General features: G+C 48.5%; 3 protein-coding genes across 3 annotated transcripts; all 3 read left to right on the forward strand.

Moving 5' to 3' along the window:
- Positions 1–5,023: 5,023 nt before the first annotated feature.
- On the forward strand, positions 5,024–7,173 carry LOC133262888 (loricrin-like). Its single transcript, XM_061442398.1, has 3 exons — positions 5,024–5,129; positions 5,163–6,363; positions 7,155–7,173. The coding sequence occupies exons 1-3, from the start codon at positions 5,024–5,026 to the stop codon at positions 7,171–7,173; spliced, it is 1,326 nt and encodes a 441-aa protein (XP_061298382.1).
- A 1,875-nt stretch (positions 7,174–9,048) lies between these two features.
- On the forward strand, positions 9,049–9,756 carry LOC133262922 (loricrin-like). The gene has a single exon (XM_061442433.1). The coding sequence runs from the start codon at positions 9,049–9,051 to the stop codon at positions 9,754–9,756; it is 708 nt and encodes a 235-aa protein (XP_061298417.1).
- A 5,045-nt stretch (positions 9,757–14,801) lies between these two features.
- LOC133262889 (uncharacterized) lies at positions 14,802–15,219 on the forward strand. The gene has a single exon (XM_061442399.1). It carries the CDS (start codon positions 14,802–14,804, stop codon positions 15,075–15,077), a length of 276 nt encoding a protein of 91 aa, XP_061298383.1. The 3' UTR covers positions 15,078–15,219.
- The last annotated feature ends 5,145 nt before the right edge of the window (positions 15,220–20,364 follow it).

Consider the following 20,364-nt stretch of genomic DNA (forward strand, 5'->3'; position numbering starts at 1 on the left):
GTTGGGATGTGAATGGGTCCTTCTGGCTGGGGAATATTCTCCTGATGACAATGGCTGCTCCTGAGTAAAAACGTGTTGCTCCTTGCAGGGTCCTTGCTCAAAGATGTGCTCCAGACAGAGCTCCGGAGGCTGCCATGGGGTGTCCTCCCAGTCCAGCGGGTGCCACAGCGGCGGCTCCTCCTGCTGTGGGGGCTCCAGCTCAGGAAGCAGCGGGGGCTCCGGCAAGATCATCATCAGCTCTGGGGGTGGAGGAGGAGGCTCCTGCTGCAGTGGGGGCTCCTCAAGCTATGGCATTGGAGGAGGCTACGGTGGTGGATCCAGTGGGGGATCTGGCCAGAAGATCATTGTTAGCTCAGGAGGTGGAGGAGGAGGCTCATCTGGAGGCTGCTGCAGTGGGGGATCCAGTGGTGGGTCTACAGGGGGCAAGATCATCATTGGAGGTGGAGGTGGTGGCGGCGGTTCCTCTGGATGTTGTAGTGGAGGATCCAGCACGGGCGGAGGATCCAGTGGTGGGTCTTCAGGATCAAAGAGCATCATTGGAGGTGGAGGTAGTGGAGGTTCCTCTGGATGCTGCAGTGGGGGATCCAGTGGTGGGTCTTCGGGAGGCACTATCATCATTGTAGGTGGAGGTAGTGGGGGATCCTCTGGAGGCTGCAGTGGAGGATCCAGTGGTGGGTATTCAGGATCAAAGAGCATCATTGGAGGTGGAAGCAGTGGAGGATACTCTGGAGGCTATAGTGGAGGATCCAGTGGTGGGTATTCAGGATCAAAGAGCATCATTGGAGGTGGAAGCAGTGGAGGATACTCTGGAGGCTATAGTGGAGGATCCAGTGGTGGGTATTCAGGATCAAAGAGCATCACTGGAGGTGGAAGCAGTGGAGGATACTCAGGAGGCTATAGTGGAGGATCCAGTGGTGGGTATTCAGGATCAAAGAGCATCATTGGAGGTGGAGGAGGCAGTGGAGGCTCATCTGGAGGCTGCTGCAGTGGGGGATCCAGTGGTGGGTCTTCTTCAGGAGGCGGTATTATCATTGTAGGTGGAGGTAGTGGGGGATCCTCTGGAGGCTATAGTGGAGAATCCAGTGGTGGGTATTCAGGATCAAAGAGCATCATTGGAAGTGGAGGAGGTAGTGGGGGATCCTCTGGATGCTGCAGTGGGGGATCCAGTGGTGGGTCTTCAGGAGGCGGAATCATCATTGTAGGTGGAGGTAGTGGGGGATCCTCTGGAGGCTATAGTGGGGGATCCAGTGGTGGGTATTCAGGATCAAAGAGCACCATTGGAGGTGGAAGCAGTGGAGGTTCCTCTGGATGCTGCAGTGGGGGCTCCTCAAGCTATGGCATGGGAGGAGGCTACAGTGGGGGATCCAGTGGGGGATCTGGACAGAAGATCATTATTAGCTCAGGTGGTGGAGGAGGAGGCTCATCTGGAGGCTGCTGCAGTGGGGGATCCAGTGGAGGGTCTTCAGGAGGCACGATCATCATTGGAGGTGGAAGTGGTGGCGGTTCCTCTGGATGCTGCAGTGGAGGATCCAGTGGTGGCAGTGGTGGTTCCTCAGGCCAGACAATCGTCATCAGCTCTGGAGGGGGCAGCGGAGGCTCCTACCAGTCCTCCCAGCAGAAATGCCCTATTGTCATCCCCCACATCCAGTCCCATCAAACCAAGCAGTCCTGCCACTGGCCCTCCAGCCAGCAGAAGTAACAGGCACAGAAGCCCTGTTGTCATCAAGAACATCGCTGCCTTTGTCTTCCATATCTGCCTGTTTCCTCCCTGCATGTCCTCTCCCCTTGTCTTCCCTTGATGCTACACCCCTGTGCTGTGACCTCTCACATGGATCTTCTGTCCCATTCATAGGAAGGCAAATAAAGATTACTGTGTACTAAGAGAACTGGTTTTTCACGGTTGCTTTCATCCTTTGTCAGTCCCATGTTTACTTTCAGAAAGTGAATAACACATCAAATACTTTCCTCTGTGAAATGTTCTTCAACCTGAGTGCTGGAGCAGAGGGTTCCGAACAGGTCTTGCTTGGGAAAAACCCTGTTTCTTAAGCAGATGACTGTTGTCCCTCTGGCAAATAAAGGCTCCAACTTTAACCTGGGAAATGCCTCCACCTTGGTTCCCCTGCCCAGAGAAGGAAGCAGATCACAGGCTCTGGGTTTCACTGCAGGAGTTGCCAGGGCAGACGATAGCACCCTTTGGAAATACAGTTGGGTTTCATTGGCCCCATTGCTCTAGATCTGTCACAAGACAACCATTAATTATGGTAGGCAACATTCAGTAGCATTTGTGCTGAGGTCAGCAGGAGTTCCTCTTCAGGATACATGTGATGACAGTCTTCCATTCAGGACATTTTGAGCTAAGTGGATGTTTTTATCCATCTTACACATCCAACTGGTAGGTAGGAAACAAAACTAAGGGATCCAAACACTTGAGGGATCTCAAGTCACTTGAGTTGACTGAACAATTTCTGCTTTTTGGAGCTAGAGAGCTCTTCTTACACAAGTACTTTACCACGTCCCATTCTATCAGTGTTGGCATTGTTCTGCATGAAGGAAGCTGCTGGGAAGCTGTAGGAGCTGGGTAAGGTTTTATTTCTCTCATAGCAATGCCCATCAAGGCACTACCCATTGTGGTGTTTGCAATGGTGAGACTGAAAGGCAATTTGACCGGTCTGCCCACCCTGAGGGTGACTGGTCTATAGGGCTGAAAAGAGCCCAGACAGCATCAGAAAACAGGCAGCATGGCCCACATTTGAGGCAGCCTCCACCACAAATCCTCTTGCATTCATCCTTGCCTTCACCCAAAACTCTTCCTCTTTATCCTAGGGGAAGTGGTGGCAATGTTGACCTCTCCAGCAGCTCTGGTTCCAACCACCTTCCTCCATGTGTGGCAAGCACTACACGTGTCCCCTACAGGTCCCATGTTTCCAGTCCCTGCAGGGTTCAGCCCTGGGGTCTCTACACAGCAGCATTTGCATGACCACTTCTCACCACCCTTGGCAAAAGCTTCCACAGCCTTCCCTCACACCCTGGATCCCAATGAGCTGTAAATCCTAGGTGCCCCTTTGTGCAAGTCCCTACAGGGTGAAGTCACGGAAGGGATCAAGGTGTTGTGATGCTGTAGCACAACGCCCAGATTGATTTCACAGGTTAGAGCCAGAGTTGCACTGAGACCTTCAATTTCCCATTGGTGATGAGAGTGGAGCTAAGGCCACTGGAGGGAGTCCAAAGCAAAATGAAGGAAGCCCCTTGAACCCATGTTCCTGGTGTTGATGGTCCCGTCCCCATACCAATGGAGTTGCATCCATGCTCACCATCATTTCCATTGTGACAGGGCTGGGCTGTCTGCTGCTGCTGTCATGCATCTGCTTGACTAAAACCCCCCAATTATTCTTTCCTCTACTCAGTCTCCATTGAGGGTGGATGTTATTGTCAACCTTTAAGCACGCGTGACGCAGTGACAGGGTGAAGCTGCTGCAAATACAGCAGCCAGCACTGCAATAACTCTCACAAACTGTCATTCTCCAACAAGCAAAAGACCTAGATACCTCCCCAGCCCCAGGCATGAAGCAGGACCCTCAGAAAATAGGTCTTGCTGAGACAGAAGAGATGTTGAATGTTCTAGAGTTCAAGGGTAGGGTCTTGATGGCCTTCAAATGCACCTTTGCAAAGAAAGGGGTGATTGGGACTCCGGGAAGCTGGGGCTGAACACGGATAATCTCTGCTCAATCCAACAGCAGAATTCACCCTGGGGACCCAAAATGGTGAAGGGAAGTGGCCACCACGTCTTTGCAACCCTCATGGGGCCCTCTGAAATGGATTTGGGCTGAAGTGCTCCAAAGCAGTGCACTGCCCATTACAGGTTGTAGCTCTGGCCTGTTGACCACATAGTTGCCTTTCCTAAGGGACTGGACACAGGCCTGCTCCCCACCTAGCTCCCCATCTTTCCAGTTTTTGAAGAAACCCTCTTTCCCCCCGAAATCCCTGGGACCCTACTCTGTAACATCCTTTACCTTTGTCCTTCCATCACACTCCAAGCCTAACTCACTTCAGCCTCCATCCTTCAGCATCTGCTTTGTCTCCACCCTACTGAGTACCCAAAAAGCTACAGCCTCGCAGCAATGCATTGGGGAGCCACCAAAGAGGACCCCCAGAAGATGTTTGACCCTAAGTTTCGGAGCTAGACTCCTGAAAATGAATCATTGAGTAGAATTATCAACAGCGATGAAGAACATGATTGATACATCTCCTTCGTCAGCACCTATATGCTTCAAGTGAGTCAAAGAAGGAGGTATCTAAAGCCAGGCTCATAAATAAATCTATCAGCATTCCATAGGGTGTCTCACTTCCCTTAAGAGCTTAATGTATTGATATAAAAGCTCACCTATCCCAAGGCTCTTCATTCACCTGCAACGGAGCCTTGCACACATTTCCATTTGCACTCAAGGTAAGCCCATTGATATGGAAAACTTTTGATCCCAATGCAAAGAGGCTGCTCCACCAGTTGGTCTTTGAGCATGCTTTGAATGAGGGAACCATCCTGGCTCAACATTGGATGGGGTTCATCCAGACCAATTTGGTGTGCCAACTGGACTGGACTCCCTGCAAAAGGGAGTTGTAGCTAACATTCTAAGGGTTGAATTTTCAGCTGCTGTGAGTTTTAGCAGTCTGGACATCCAGAAGGATCTAGAGTGGGACTAAACCTTTTAGACTGCTGGCTCTCAACATGTCAGAGCACATGTGCAGATCTCTAGAAGTGCTTTCAATCTCCCTGCCTGAAGAGTATTTCCATACCTGTTGTGATCTGCAGACCAGGCCATGGGTGCTTTTCATTTGAGGTCTTCCCTGCTGCCTAACAAGGGTGAGGGAGTTTATGGAGCTGCCAGTCTCATAGGACTGCAGAAGAAGGGGAAGATGGGGTATTTCCTGGTTACTGCTCCATCTCTGGTTTGCTATGAAGGTTCAGCAGCATCTCCAAGGTGCTCCTTTCTGACAGCACTGTTTCTTGCAGGGTCCCTGCTCAAAGATGTGCTCCAGACAGAGCTCCGGAGGCTGCCATGGAATGTCCTATCAATCCAGTGGCTGCCACAGCGGGGGCTCCTCCTACTGTGGGGGCTCAGGCAGCTACGGCGGTGGCAAGATCATCATCAGCTCTGGGGGTGGAGGAGGTGGATCCTGCTGCAGTGGAAGCTCCTCAAGCTATGGCATTGGAGGAGGCTACGGTGGTGGATCCTGTGGGGGATCTAGCCAGAAGATCATTGTTAGCTCAGGTGGTGGAGGAGGATGCTGCAGTGGGGGATCCAGTGGTGGGTATTCAGGATCAAAGAGCATCATTGGAGGTGGAAGCAGTGGAGGTTACTCTGGAGGCTGTAGTGGAGGATCCAGTGGTGGGTATTCAGGATCAAAGAGCATCATTGGAGGTGGAAGCAGTGGAGGGTACTCTGGAGGCTGCAGTGGAGGATCCAGTGGTGGGTATTCAGGATCAAAGAGCATCATTGGAGGTGGAAGCAGTGGAGGATACTCTGGAGGCTGTAGTGGAGGAGCCAGTGGTGGGTATTCAGGATCAAAGAGCATCATTGGAGGTGGAAGCAGTGGAGGATACTCTGGAGGCTGTAGTGGAGGATCCAGTGGTGGGTATTCAGGATCAAAGAGCATCATTGGAGGTGGAAGCAGTGGAGGGTACTCTGGAGGCTGTAGTGGAGGAGCCAGTGGTGGGTATTCAGGATCAAAGAGCATCATTGGAGGTGGAAGCAGTGGAGGGTACTCTGGAGGCTGTAGTGGAGGATCCAGTGGTGGGTATTCAGGATCAAAGAGCATCATTGGAGGTGGAGGTAGTGGAGGGTACTCTGGAGGCTGCTGCAGTGGAGGATCCAGTGGTGGGTATTCAGGATCAAAGAGCATCATTGGAGGTGGAAGCAGTGGAGGATACTCTGGAGGCTGTAGTGGAGGATCCAGTGGTGGGTATTCAGGATCAAAGAGCATCATTGGAGGTGGAGGTAGTGGAGGGTACTCTGGAGGCTGTAGTGGAGGATCCAGTGGTGGGTATTCAGGATCAAAGAGCATCATTGGAGGTGGAAGCAGTGGAGGATACTCTGGAGGCTGCTGCAGTGGGGGCTCCTCAAGCTATGGTATAGGAGGAGGTTACAGCGGTGGATCCAGTGGGGGATCTGGCCAGATCATCATCAGCTCAGGTGGTGGAGGAGGCTCATCTGGATGCTGCAGCGGAGGATACAGTGGTGGCTCCTCAGGCCAGACAATCATCAGCTCTGGAGGGGGCAGCGGAGGGTCCTATCAGTCCTCCCAGCAGAAATGCCCTATTGTCGTCCCCCACATCCAGTCCCATCAAACCAAGCAGTCCTGCCACTGGCTCCCCAGATACCACAAGTAACAGCCGAAGGCAGCCTTGGCAGTCTGCAAGAACAGCCCTGCCTCTGCCATGTCACCTTTGTACCTCCGGACCTGGCTCTGTTTGCCTGCTCCTTTCCTCTTCTCTTCCCTTGATGGTGCATCTCTGTGCTGTGAAGTCCAGGGTTAACAGCCTGGTGCTGTTAAAATGCTTTTGATATGGTTCTGCTGCTTTTCCAAGGAGCATATTTTATATCTAATAAATGTAATAATATCTTAAGTGTCTTTGGCAAAAAGTTTCTTTTTTCTTATGTTCTTGGAAGCTAGAGAGGGCATTTTACTCCTCTCTGTAACGAACATGCTGACTTCAATAGTGTATTGCTGTTGGTGCAGCTCTAAAGCCACCCACTTTATAGCCCTTCATTTTCCCCACTTCTCCATGACAGTGCAACAGCACAGCCTAGAACATGGAACAACCACAGCATCCGACATCCTTTTGGTGCCTGAGCACTGTGAAGCTCCATCCCAGCTCATGGCTCCATGTCCTCTGAGGTACCAGCATGCAATGACCATGTCTGTGGAGCAATGAGGTGCTGCTGGGAGACATGACCAAGCCCAGGAGGCTCAGTCCTGAAAAGCAGGGATCAGGGCTGACCCTCAACAGCAGCTCTTGCTGCATGGGGGTGGTTAATAACACCAAGCCAATGTCCATGTCCCTGCCATATTCTCCTTCCCTTGAGCTTTGCAAACCTCAGAACATCTCTACCCAGAGGGCAAGTCTCAACACACTGAGTCAGGCAAATCAGCCCTAGGCCAGGCAGAAGGAAATAGAACCAGCAGCAAGTCCCTCAGGCAGCTCAACACACCCCAAATCATGTCTCCAGGCCATCAATCCCTCCTTGCCCGAGCTTTTGAAATCTGCCTTGAAATGCCAAGGGCAGCACCACCACCTCCATGCACGGCTTTCTGCCTGCCAGATGTGGCCTAGACATGGCCTTTTACCGATGCTGGGACTCACTGTCCCCACAGCAGAGCTGGAAAAACCTAATCCAGCCCAAAAGCCGTGCTGTGGGCTCAAGCTGGAGCACAACAGGCTGCAGTGAGGACATCATACAAGGCAGCACTACCAGCATGGCCACTGCACAAGTCCCCTGCAGCCCTCCAGAACAGTTTCCCTGGTGCTTGTTGCTGTTTCCAAGCCAGAGGAAGGACATAGAATACAAAAATGAGGAAGGAAAGCATTTGGAGGCATAATCCCTCATTAGAGTAACCCAGTCACAGTAGATTTAAGTGTTAGGACATCCATACCTCCACAGGTCTCCCCAGGGCCTCTAAGATTTCTCAGAGTGTCTCTAACACCCTTGCAAAATTCTGATGAGCTTCTGGTTTGAATGTAAATATCTTCCTTGGCAAATCTCCCACTGGAGCCACCAGTGAGATGCTGGAGGCATTCATGTGCTGTGTTGTACCACCAGATGCCTTCTGAGCATTTGTCTTCCCCTCCCATGGGTACCCACACATCACTATCTTAAGCAATCCCCGAGCACTGCTATCACTGCTGAACCAGCCTCCATGCCCTTCACTGAGTAGGACCTGGCCACCACCACCCTCTGCCCCACACTTTTGCTCAGCATTTCCCTACACTCACCCTCTCACCCACTTCCCCTGGTCTCCCCCAGCATCATCACCTCAAAGCGGTCCTCCATAGCACAGGGCAGGAGCACAGGAATAGGATCATTAAGCAGAAGTAGCAATTACTGCCTCATGCAACTCAACGAGCAGTACGAAGGAAAGATATTGATCAGATGTCATGAGTCAAAGCAAACACTGAAATCAGTGTTTGGTAAATAAATCCTTGCCATTCCTTAGTGTGTCTCACTTCCCATATATGTTAAATGCCATATAAGAGCTCCTGTCTGTTAAAGTTCCTCATTCAGTCGACTTTTAGCTTCTAAATGTGTTTCCGATGGCTGAGAAGGGTAAGTCTGCTCTTTTATGGGTCTTTCTTATTTCATACTCAAAGGAGATAGCTTCACCTGAGATCTTGACACGTGCTTGCAGCAGTATCCATGCTGCCTGACAATCCATAGAGAGGGTCTCAGGATCTGTATGGTTTCTGGCTTTGGTGTGGATCAGATCCGTGGGAAGCAAGGTGAAGCCAGGTCATGGTGCTGAAAGAGGCTGAAAACTCAGCTGAGTCTGTAGTTGGACCAGCATGTGGTGACTGCTTTGTCTTTATAGTTTTGAAGGTGTTTGCAACATGCAGGGCACATTCTTGATATAAAACAACAAGCCTGTGTTGTGTTTCACAGTGGTTACATGCTTCTATGTGCCGATTACCTTATGTAATAGACTTTTGGGGATGATTTGCAATGATGGCAATAAAACAGCCAGCGATGTCATCTTGCATGGATATTTGGATCCACCATTCTTGCCATGTTTTAAAAACAGAAGCAAGGCTCATCCTCGCTGTTTTTACAGCTCATGAAGATGAGTGGGGAAAACCATGGTAGTTATCACATATTACAGGAATATATTTCAGATTTTGATTTCTCTAAAAATACACCCTGGAGAAAAAGAGAATCTCTGCAAGTAAGAATCAAACACTCTTGCATTTGAAGAACAGCTAGATAGAACCCAATTTTGAAGCCTGGCATTGTCCCATGCTCACCCACATACACACTTTTCTGACCACACCATCTGAAAATGGTACAAAAATTGAATGAAAATGGTCCAGATTTGGGGTATGACTGTTTCCTGTTTCAGATTTATCACTATCTCCGAGGGAGAATGAGATGCGGCCGGCGGAACAGGGGCTACAGCAATGAGATCTCCTCGCACCACGGCTTCCCAAACATCCAGGGACATGGCTCCTTCTTCTGTGGTGGGGAAGGCTCGGTCATGTACAGCCGGGGAGCTTCATCCTTCGAGCCCATGCCAACATCATCCACCTACAGTGTATCAGGGGGGTACAGATGTAGCAGTGATGGATCTGTTGTAATATCCAGTGGGGACAGTGGAGGGGCTGGCTGGGGAGTTGGAGGGGGGACAGTCCCTGTCTATGGTGCTGGGCGAGGAATAGGGTATGGCAGTGAGGACCCATGCAGGAGCATCACTGGCAGCTCAGGTGGGGGATCTGGCTGCCACAGCGAGAGAATGGGCATCACTGCAGGAGAAGGTTGTGGATACGGATACGATGCATCACCGAGATGCATCCCAGGGGCAGGTGGTGGATCAGGGCACTATAGTGGGGGATCGGGCTATAGCACAGGGGGATACTCAGGCCCAGAGCTCAGCTCTGGAGGTGCTGGGTCCTCCCAGGCCGTGCAGCAGAAATGCCCCGTGGTGGTTCCCAACATCGAGGCCCAGCAGATCAAGCAGAGCAACCACTGGCCCCAGAGCCAGAAGAAGTGACGGACCCAGCAGCCACCACTGCTCAAGCAAAAGTGCCCTGGATGTGCCACAAAGCACAAACCCAACCATGTCATTACTGCATTCCTCACTTTGGGCTGTGCTAGAAACATTGCTGCAAGCACTGCTGGGAAAAGTGATTTGTGCTTTGGTGACAGGGAAGGATTCTTCTTTCCATCTCCTTTTGCTTGTGGGTTGGAAAATAAAACTTCATAGTCTGTGGGAAATTCCAGTATCTGAATGAATCCTTTCATTTCTGGCTCTACTCAAAATCCAGGTACTCAGTGAGTCCACTTCACAAGCTTTACCCTCAAACATTTTTGGTATGTATTTTACAACCATACTCAAATAATATTCATTTTAATAGAATTAAACCATGTTCAACAGCAAGAGAAGGTTCTTAGCTTTGCTCTTGATGAACTCAGAGCTTCCCCCATGCTGTCCCCATCAAATGGAAATGCTGTGCCCTGCTGAGACCCTCTCCATGGCCAGACTCTACAAGCTACAGTAAGGAGATATGCAAAATACCTAGGTGATTTCCAACTGATTATTATTTACACCGTGACCTTGGGAGTGCAGAGTTGTTTACTTGGAAAAAATTACACACCAGGCTCCTGGCCCAGGGAGATTGCAGGCGATGTCGTAAGCCAAGAGCACGTAAACCTTCTGCTTGCACCAGATGAGGCAACTGGAACAAGCTCGTTCGCTTCTTCGCATTAACCTGCTTCATTTGATAGGATCAGGCCCTAAATTAGGCACAGGCAGAAGATGGCTCCTCTGTGCTGATGGGACACACGGGGGAGGCTTGAACATCCAGTGCTGGTTGTTATGTGGTATTTGCCAAACATTTTGGTTCCAGGACTGTTCCCTAGGGTGTTTTGACTCCTCCAAATATTGGTAATGAAGGGAAAGACTCACCCATAGATCTGTGCCCATTTCAAAGGAACACTAAAGAGCACAAAATTACATTGTACAATACCTTTCACCCACCTGCAAAAGAGATTTTGGCCCTTTCAGCTCAATAAAACCCCAGAAAGCTTTGCTCTGATGTTTGTAAAACACCACAGCTTATAAAAACCAAAATCCTCTGAGCTCCAGCCACGTGTTTGGTGCCACAATGGGTATCATTCACGCTGTAAAATGTTGTAAGCCTGTGGCACGGGGAACATTACACAAGGTTTTGTCACCGGCTATATTAAATTCTATTCTAAAATTAGTCTGTGATATCATTTATTTGCATCCACTTATATGTCTAAAATCTACCACTTCATTATTGATTCCTGTTATTTTCCCTACTTTATCTGATAGCACCAAAGGTAGTGAAGGAACTCAAACAACTTCCAAGAGACTTCCAGAACATTGATTAGCCTGGAGTATCCAAAACCTTCTTGTTTATTTGACTAACTGACAAAAAAAACATCCCAGAAATAGAAAACACTAGAAGTACATTCCTTATTCCCTGTCTCATCTGGCTGGCTTTTTGAGGCCTGTATCAAAAAGCATTCCACAAGCTTAGATGTTGACTGGGCTCGATGATGTAAGGGTGGTGAGGCCCTGGCATAGGGTGGCCAGAGAAGCTGTGGCTGCCCCATCCCTGGCAGTGTTCAAGGCCAGGTTGGACAGGGCTTGAAGCCACCTGCTCTCGTGGAAGGTATCCCTGCCTATGGCAGGGGATTGGAACTGGATGAGTTTTAAAGTTCCTTCCCACTCAAACCAGTTTGGGGTTCTGTGATAGTATAATAGACCCAGGGAGAAGGAAGATGCTCTTGCACCCAGATCTTGAACACAAGGAGCTGGGGCTGCATCCCACTGCCTTCTTCTGCACATTAGGGCAGCTATAGCTCATCTCCAGCATGAGGGTGAGAGCAGGCAGAGGCTGGATTTTATACACAGGATACACATGCGCATTTGTACCTGAAGATTTCCTCCTCCCTTGTTGTGCAACATCGTTCTTCATGGCTGACGAACTGTGATAACGCAGGACTCTTGCCCACAAGCATGTTGGTGCTTGCAAAAGCCAGGGCCCCCTCTGCTTTGGCTGTTAGTAAACAGGCAGGTTGAATGGTAAACATGAATCTGGCTTCTTGATGAAAGTCAGAACTGGTGCCTCTGGATAGAAGCTAAAGAAATTGTTTGGAGATAGCAAGTGGGAGCCACCCCTCTGCTTCAGATGTTCGGTCAGTCTCTGCCCAACAAAACCTTGACTCCCATGCTTGCAGAGGGAGTCAGGTGCAAAAGGAGTGAAAACAGAGGGCAAAAATTGCACAGTCAAGTCACTAATGGGAGGAAAAAGGTGAAACCGGGGCTGTTGCAAAGCCATGGTTGCACAGCTGATTTCACCAGGGCCAGACTGCTGCTCTGCACCCAGAATGCACCCATCCTGCCCTAGGGAAGAGCTGGGCGAGCTTGAGATGCATGGTCAGCTAGGTACGTGGTCTCTGAGCTAGTGCTTTACTCACAGCTTACTCATGGGTGCAAGGTTTGCTCAAGAGGGTTCTGTAGGCACATATTTCCCATCACAGGCAATGGCTGCTTCAGAGCCAGGCAAATGAAAAACCAACTAAAACAGCAGAAAACCAGGCATTTTAAAAGAGCAATTGTGGTCAAGGCTTTTTAGTGTTGGCCAGGGAAAAACGGCAGCAATGAAGATCAGGGGGAACTGTCAGTATCAGTGAAATGGCTGTAAAATCTGACATGAAGTAGGTGACACAGGTAGAGAAACTGCACCACATTTTGGGGGTATTCATAGGTATAAGTCAAGACATCCAAAAGTGGCCTGTACCGCTACCTGGCCTTGCCAGGTCACTTTCCAGTTGTAGCTCTTGGAGCCAGCCACAGTCGCCACAGGCTTCATTATCCTGCTTTTATTGCTCTGGGCAATGACACAGTCAGAGAGCAGAGATCAAGAGGGGACCCTTGGCTAAACTTCTGGCACCTGCAGATGTCTTAGAGGGTGAAGACAACTTTAAAGATGCTTTCAGAGGACATCAAAGAATCAGAGCCATGGAATGGTTTGGGTTGGAAGGGACTTTAAAGCTCATCCAGTTCCAACCCCTGCCATGGGCAGGGACGTCACACTAAAGCAGGTTGCTCCAAGCCATGTCCAACCTGGCCTTGAACACTGACAGGGATGGCATCTTCTCTGAGCACCCTGTGCCAGCATCTCACCACCCTCACAGGGAGGAACTTCTTTATACCTAATCTGAACTTCCCCTGTTTAAGTTTGAACCCACCATTCCTTGTCCTATCACTACACTCCCTGATGAAGATTCCCGCTCCAGCATCCACATGTGATGAGGACTTCCTAAAAACTCACCAGTTTCTATGGCAAGGACCTGAAAGTGCTGCCTCTTGTCCACTGTGCAAGACCCAATCCTGCCAAGAGCACTTAGAGGTGACCGGTCATCGTGACCTCTCCTCCCTTCCAGACTTTGGGCAAGAGGCTTCAGGAGGATAGAAACCCAAAAAAGCACCACCTTTGCCACCCATTTTGCAACCTCAAACTCATCTTGGCATGACAGTGAGACAGTCAAACCACCCACACGGTTTTCACTCTTCGAGCATTACAACCTGCACGGGGCAGGGTTGCAATTAAAGCTGTGTAACACAAGGAAGACAATCTACTGTATGACAAGTCAATCAAAGAAACCAGGTTGAATAAGCTTTTGAAGATGGGGCATAATTAGAGGCGGGGCTGTTTTGTAAATACGTTGGTCATTTTCCCCCAGGGGTTTATTGCATTTTCAGGAAGGGAGTTAGGAACTGTATAAAAGTTCTCGGATGGGAGAGCAACTCATTCACTCCGCTCTTCTTCTTCTGCAGAGCCTTCACAGCCAAGGTGAGTTGCTATTCCACTGCTAACGTTTCCTTCCTATGATAACTTGCTGAGCTGAGCAGAGTTATGTTCTTAAACAGACAGATCTGTCCGCAGGTGCTGGGATTATTGGGAGCCAAATTCTTGCTGGGGCAATTTTGTGCCATCAAAATTGGTCTCAAGATTGCCTATTTATTATGCAAAATGTATTGTTCTTATCACACATAGATATATTTGCATTACTTCAGGGCTCAGGACTCCCAGTTCCCAAAAGACAAATTGGAAATAAGAAAGGAAAGGTTTTAAGGTCCTTTCCAAGCCAAACCATTTTATGATTCTATGGATGGGATTTGGGAATGAATGGGAGACAGAAGGGTGATCTTTCATAAGAAACCTCTGGTTTAAACTAGGAACTTTAATTGCACTTCCAAGCCTGACTGCTTTATTAAGCTCCTTTGGAAAATGGAAATCTTCAGGAGCTGAAAACATTAAGCTGTCATTGAAGAACCTTAAGAAAGAACTCAGAAGGCAGATTTAAGCGATGAGAGGAAGGAGCAGCATGAACAGCCTTCAGCTCACTTACCTGCATCTGAATGCCTTCTGCCTCCTGAAATCTCAGCTCTCCTCAGAAGATGGTTTAGATGCTCATAACTCAGGAAATTGGGTCCATAGGGCACAGAGAGAGCAGAGGACACAAGAAGGGAAGAAGGCAGAGGAGTATTTTCATTTTGAGCAAATGGCTTTGCAAGTGCATTTTGCCAAGGCTCTGATACTACCAGTCCTGGCTACAAATTCACTGCCTGTGCCAGGGCCCCTTTAGGCTGTGAGTTTTTCAGACCCTTGCCAATATACCTCTTGTCAGTGCAGCATAAACTGTCAGCCCACAGCTCATTTGCTCCTCCGTTACACAGCCTGAGATAATCCCAGGGTGTCTTGCACCAATGCTTATGGGATGCAGCAAAAGAGAGCAGGGAAATGGCTCATGGAGCCTGGGAGAGATGGAGATCAGGGATGCTGAGGGGGTCATGGAGGCTTTGAGATGGTGTGGGGTGGTCCAGCACTGTGAGAACAAAACTCTAAGCTGGGGCAACGGGACGGGCAGATCCTGACGAGCCCCAGCAGGCTCAAAAACACACCAAGGAAAGGCCAAAGCAGAGGGAGGCAAACACGCTGCCCTTCACACACTTACTGACAATGGTTTCTCCTCCCTAGGGTTGACCACCCCAACCGAACCATGTGCTCCCGTGGAGACAGAGGCTGCCACAACACCGAGAGCTCCTGCCACAGCGGAGGTTCCTCCTGCCACGACCGCGAGAGGTCTTGCCACGGCTCCGAGGAGGTCGTCTGCCACGAAGTGAGCGCCGTGCAGGATGTGACACCCGTCGTGGTCCTCCCTCCCCAGGGCCCTGTGGTCACCGTGCCCGGGCAGGTCCCGGTGGCTCCTGCTCCCTGCCTGGAGCAACAACAGATCAAGCAGCCGGTGCAGTGGCCCCCGCAGCAGCAGAAGTGAAGGGACAAGGAGTTTCGATGGGGGCTGCACTTCTCCCCTCTCCCCGTGCAAGATGCAGCCCTGAGCTTGGGCAGGTCCTGCCCCTTCCCTCCAGCACGTATTACCTCTCCCCACTCCTGATAAGGCAAAGTGGCATTAGCATGACAGAAACATGAACTGCCCTCGCACGCGCGAGAGTTTCAACCCATTGATTTCCTGCTTCTGTCTCCAGTAGCAAAGATGTGATATTAAAACTTAAAGCTCACAAAATATGCTGGTGTCTTGGTGTTTTTCCACTGTTACTCTTCTTATCTTTAGCATCATTCCAAGCTCACCTTCATTGATGGGAGCTGCTTTGCACTTCAATGGCAGCAGGGTTCCTAAGCTCAGCTCTCCAGTCCCCACACCTTGTGCATCTGCCAGACAAATCCAGATGCTGGGTTTGCAAAAGCTGTCTGGGTTGAAGGTAAAGATCAGGATCTCTCACCAATCCAAGCGCTTGGCTCTGCAACAACCAGCCCTGAGCCTCAGAACCTCACAGGCACATTCTGAAGGAGCCAAAAGCAAAGATTCAGCTTCATTCGTGGCCGATGAGCAAGAAGCAGACTCCATCTCTAAGGGTCTGATCACCATAAACAACAGGATATAAGTAGAGGAAGGACTACATCATACTTAATCTTGCTTCTGACCTATCCTAAACAGAAACTATGGGGTGAGATAGGTAACCCTACCTTCCCTAAAAATCCCAAGAAGTCCAAATTGCCTAGATGAAATACTGGCTGATGCGAAATAAAAGTGGGTTTAAGTCAGACCATGCACTGCAGCATTGACTCCCACTATGAACTCTAGCCCTATAAACAACACACCTGGAAAACAAGAGAAAGACTGAGAAACAAAAATATGTTCCCAGTTCCTACCAAGGTTTAAGCTAAATTTTCTCAGCAGAAACTATAAAATTTCCAAGTTTCCCTTGAAGATATAGAAAAAAAAAGAATATCAAATAGGCAGATGGCCATAAAATTCAGCAGATGTATTTTACATTGCACTAGATTCATTCACAGGTTCTCCTCCAGTGTCCACCAGCAGGGAAGCAGATTGCAGCAGGAATTCATGCCTCTGTGGTTTGAGAGCAGTATTGTGTGTAATGTGCTAGATATTTAATTAGCAAAGGGTTTGCACTGAATCTTTGAAAGGAATGAGAAACTTATTATTAACACTTGTTTTATTATTACTGTTAATTAAAATAACGAGGAGCATCATTCCTATATGCAAGGTACATGATTGCAGGTGCAAGGAAAGAGCATCAGGGTCAGAGTGACTGTGCATGAAGTTGTTGTGTGATGCCATCGACAGTCCCTGTCCCTCCAGACACCCAGGTACCCCTCTGCCAGGGCCAAACCCATCCTGTGCCAAATGGGAGGTTGAAACCAAGCCAGACACAAGGCTCCAGGCTGGCTTTGAGTCTGACTGAGAACGTTTAGGGGAAGGGGAGATAAAATCTCCTATCTTAATTCTTTCTAAGCAGTCCAAGTTTTCACCTACGCTCTTGGCCAGGTTGAAGCACTTCAGGTTGTGTCATTCATTTAAGGAGAGACTTAGAAAGAGCCAGAGGAAGAGAGACAGCAAACCTGTGAGCTGGAGTTTTATCTCAGCACACACATCTGGGAAGTGAAGCAGGAAAGCAGATTGCATAAATTCAGCAGGAAATTATCCCTCCCCTTCCCCCTGCCATGAAGACAGAGGAGATATTCTCTGTCAAGTCAGCAGGGGAAGAGTGGGAGAGAGACCACAAAAAGCATGATAAACCCAAGGAAACATGAGAAAAGAGAAGCGAAAGGACTTTATGTGCTAAGCACCTTTCTCAGCCCTAAACAAGTGATGGGCTCCTACACAGCATTGTGGCTGAATACAGCAATGTGTGACAGTCCGAGACCATGCCAAGGTCCCTCACACCCTGATCTCCTATTAATCACAGCATCCCCCACAACACTCCTCTGAGCACACCCCATAGCTATGGCATGCTCCACACTCCTCACAGTTGCTCACCAGCTCCCCAGCACAGTGAGAACACCCATTTCCCTGGCACGGTGCTGGCTCGGAGCAGACCGAGCGGTAGTAGCCGTAGTGCCGGTAGTCGTGGCCACCCAGGCACAAGTCTCTGCCATGGGCACAGCCACAGCCGTAGGCATAGAGGAGAGGTGTGCGCCGAGTGTCCAGCCAGGAGCCTGCTGGGTCATACCAGGTTGAGTTCAAGTTGAAGAAGGATTCTCTCCCAGAAGAGCATGCCATTTTGTGTGGCGGAATCACCAAAAGGAAAGGTAGCTCTATGGTGAAAGCAAGACAATATCTTTTTATGCAATTATGCTGTATTTTTTAATGCAATTTTTTTTATATTTAGCAATTTGGGGGGGGCTGGAACTAGATGATCTTGGGGTCCTTTCCAACCCAAACCATTCTATGATTTTATGGTCACTTCATAGTGATGCTATGCAGTTCAAGATAAGCAGGGCCAACCAAAAATAGAGGACTTACCTGTAGAAACTTTGGCCTTTTTCCACCCACCCCCGCCAATTTTATCATTGTCTATAACATATCTTCTGAATGACATATAAGATACTATCATGTTTTCCTGTAAGTTTGATATTTATTCCAAAAACCTAATTTCTATTGTCTTGTTTATCAATGAAATATCAGAAATACTCCATAGAAAGTATCTCTTTCTTGCACTATGCACAATAAACAAGCAGTTTTAGGCAAAGCCAAGCCAAGTGGGTAAACACAGAGCTATAGTCTACCGATAAGCTTTCATAAATGCCCTGGATGATCAGTCAAATCACATACCTTAGTCAAGAACAGGAGAGCAATAGGAGAAGTAAAGTCAAACTGAAGGGAATGGCCCGAAACAGGGGAACTTTATAAAGCTGGAGGCTTCAGCAGTGATGCGCTCCTAGAGAATTGGGTCTTTGCTCTCCCCTGACCACAGCCAGGCTTGTTTGTGCCTTTAGTTGCCAATATCGACATCTGATGTACTTTTGTATTTTTACTATCTTCTCTCTTTTATATGACAACAGATTTACTCCATACGAGATCAAAGGTTTCTAAAGGTGTTGCCTAACCACAGCCAAAATAAAACTTTACAGCAAGATATTTATGGGTTCATTCTGTACATTGTGATACTGAAACACGGAGGTGAATGGACCTGTTTCAGGGATCCCAGTGAGTCAGGAGAGCATCACCCAAAATCAGTTGTGCCTGAAGTCTAATCCACGATGCCATCCTGGTGTTGACACATTCTTCCCTTTTATGGGACAAGAAAGAGTAATTGTTGGGTTAGATGGGCATGACCTGTACATAGGCACGGAGAGGAAGACCAGTGTTCATCCATGATTCACAGGAAAATCCAGGCTCAGAAGCATCTACCTCTACCAGATTACACAGCTTGGTTTATATTTTCTTGAGCTAGAGCCTTGTCCAATGCATTTTTCCATAACAAATATGACCAGCCAGTGTCATAGAATGGTTTGAGTTAGAAAGAACCTTACATTCATCTAGTTCCAACCCCCTGACATGGGCAGGGATACCTCACACTAGACCAGGTTGCTCCATGCCCCATCCAGCCTGGCCTTGAACACTGCCAGGGATGGAGCATTTATCACTTCTCTGGGCAGCCTCTGCCAGAGCCTCATCACCCTCACACTTCCTTACATTTAACCTGAACTTCCCCTGTTTCAGTCTGAACTCATCACCCCTTGTCCTGTCACTACAGTCCCAATGAAGAGTCCCTCTCCAGCATCCTTGTAGTACCATTCAGACACTAGAAGCTGATCTGAGGTCTCCACATAGCTTCTCTTCTCCAGGCTGCCCAGCCCCAGTATTCTCAGCCTTTGTATGGGAGATGCTCCAGCCCCTGATGGTCCTTGTGGCCACCTCTGGACTTGCTCCAACAGTTCCATGTCCTTCTTATGTTATGACAGGTCAACACAATAATAATAGAAATCTTTGATAGGACACACCATGCAGACAGGTTGAAATTATTAGTGAAGACATCGATGGGATAATGCTGGATCTCTCATTACAATATCCTGTGCCATTAGGCAATTCAACTGAAGTATTCCTGCCTTAAACATAATCCACATGTGTTAAGATTAGCAAGGATTTTTCTTTCACATGGAGGTGTGATCACATTTACCTCTCAGTCCATGTGACATCCTGGCACTGCTTGAGGAAATGGTTCTACTGAATTACAAACATCTCTTCCACTTGATACTTGCTGCCCGTGACCGGATCCAGTAGTTTCTTTGGTATTGGCGTCACTTTGTGTGAAATACCTTCCAATATCTTTCATAGGGAGGCAAAGGAATTAGAGTGCTATTAATATCCTATGGGACAATTACAATGCTAAAAGTACAGTGCATCAAAGGGAAAATGTGGGAAGCTGAATACAGGGGATTGAAATGGGTTGGGATATGTAATTAGGTTACACTTGCCAAGAGATGCCTCATGTCCCAGATAAACCTTTGGAAGAGTATAAAAGGTTTCTCATCCCAGTTTCCTTCATTCGCTTCTTTGCTCCTAAACACATTCATTCCTGTTGCTGAAGGGGTAAGTCCAATTTTTCTGTTTCTCTTGAGTTTCTTTATGAAACCAAATACTTTTGTACAAGCTTTAGTTGAGTTGGAGTATGATATTCCACATGTCTTGACTTCGGTCATGCCAGAGACCAAGCTCTTGTTACTCACAGAAGCTGTTCTATTCACTCAAACAGCAACTGGGATATAGGGTGAGCAGGATGAGGCTCAAGATGAACCAAAATAACAGAAAAATTGGAAAATACAGAGAGAGGATTTTATGGAAAAGAGGCTTTGAAGCTTTTGAGTAGAAGACACTGAAGGTCCTGAGGCTGCCTATGGGAAATGGATGTCTTCAGTAGTTTTCCTCTGCAAAGCAAATTGCAGCTGTAAAAGCTCATGGTCTTACTGGGGGATGTAAATCCTCACATAATATACATCATTATAAATACCTAATCAGCATTGAAATCACTTTCTTATCCCTGAAGAATTAGGAATTAGTAAGAAAATGGGGCAATCCAGAGCAAATTAGAGAATGCAGGTATGCTCATACAGACTGGGGCCACCGTACCAGCGTGACTAATTCTCTCTTCCTTCCAGCTTTGCCAGTACTCTGGAAAGATGTGCTCCCGCAGGGCCTGCCACAGCCATGAAACCTCCTGCCATGAATCCCACTCCTCCTGCCATGACACAGGATCCTCCTGCCATTACACCATCCAGAGGCAGCCTGTGCAGAAGTT

This window comes from Pezoporus flaviventris, unplaced genomic scaffold (genome assembly GCF_033815535.1).
Source record: "Pezoporus flaviventris isolate CSIRO_AGI_PZ_B2104156 unplaced genomic scaffold, CSIRO_AGI_Pfla_v1 ptg000225l, whole genome shotgun sequence".
NCBI lineage: Eukaryota > Metazoa > Chordata > Aves > Psittaciformes > Psittacidae > Pezoporus > Pezoporus flaviventris.

Bases quoted from the DNA above. Each gene is read 5' to 3' on its own strand.
- LOC133262888 (XM_061442398.1), top strand. From the start codon at position 5,024: ATGTGCTCCAGACAGAGCTCCGGAGGCTGCCATGGAATGTCCTATCAA. The intron at 5,130-5,162 runs GTGGCAAGATCA...CTGGGGGTGGAG, and splicing joins GGGCTCAGGCAGCTACGGCG to GAGGTGGATCCTGCTGCAGT.
- LOC133262922 (XM_061442433.1), top strand. From the start codon at position 9,049: ATGGTACAAAAATTGAATGAAAATGGTCCAGATTTGGGGTATGACTGT.
- LOC133262889 (XM_061442399.1), top strand. From the start codon at position 14,802: ATGTGCTCCCGTGGAGACAGAGGCTGCCACAACACCGAGAGCTCCTGC.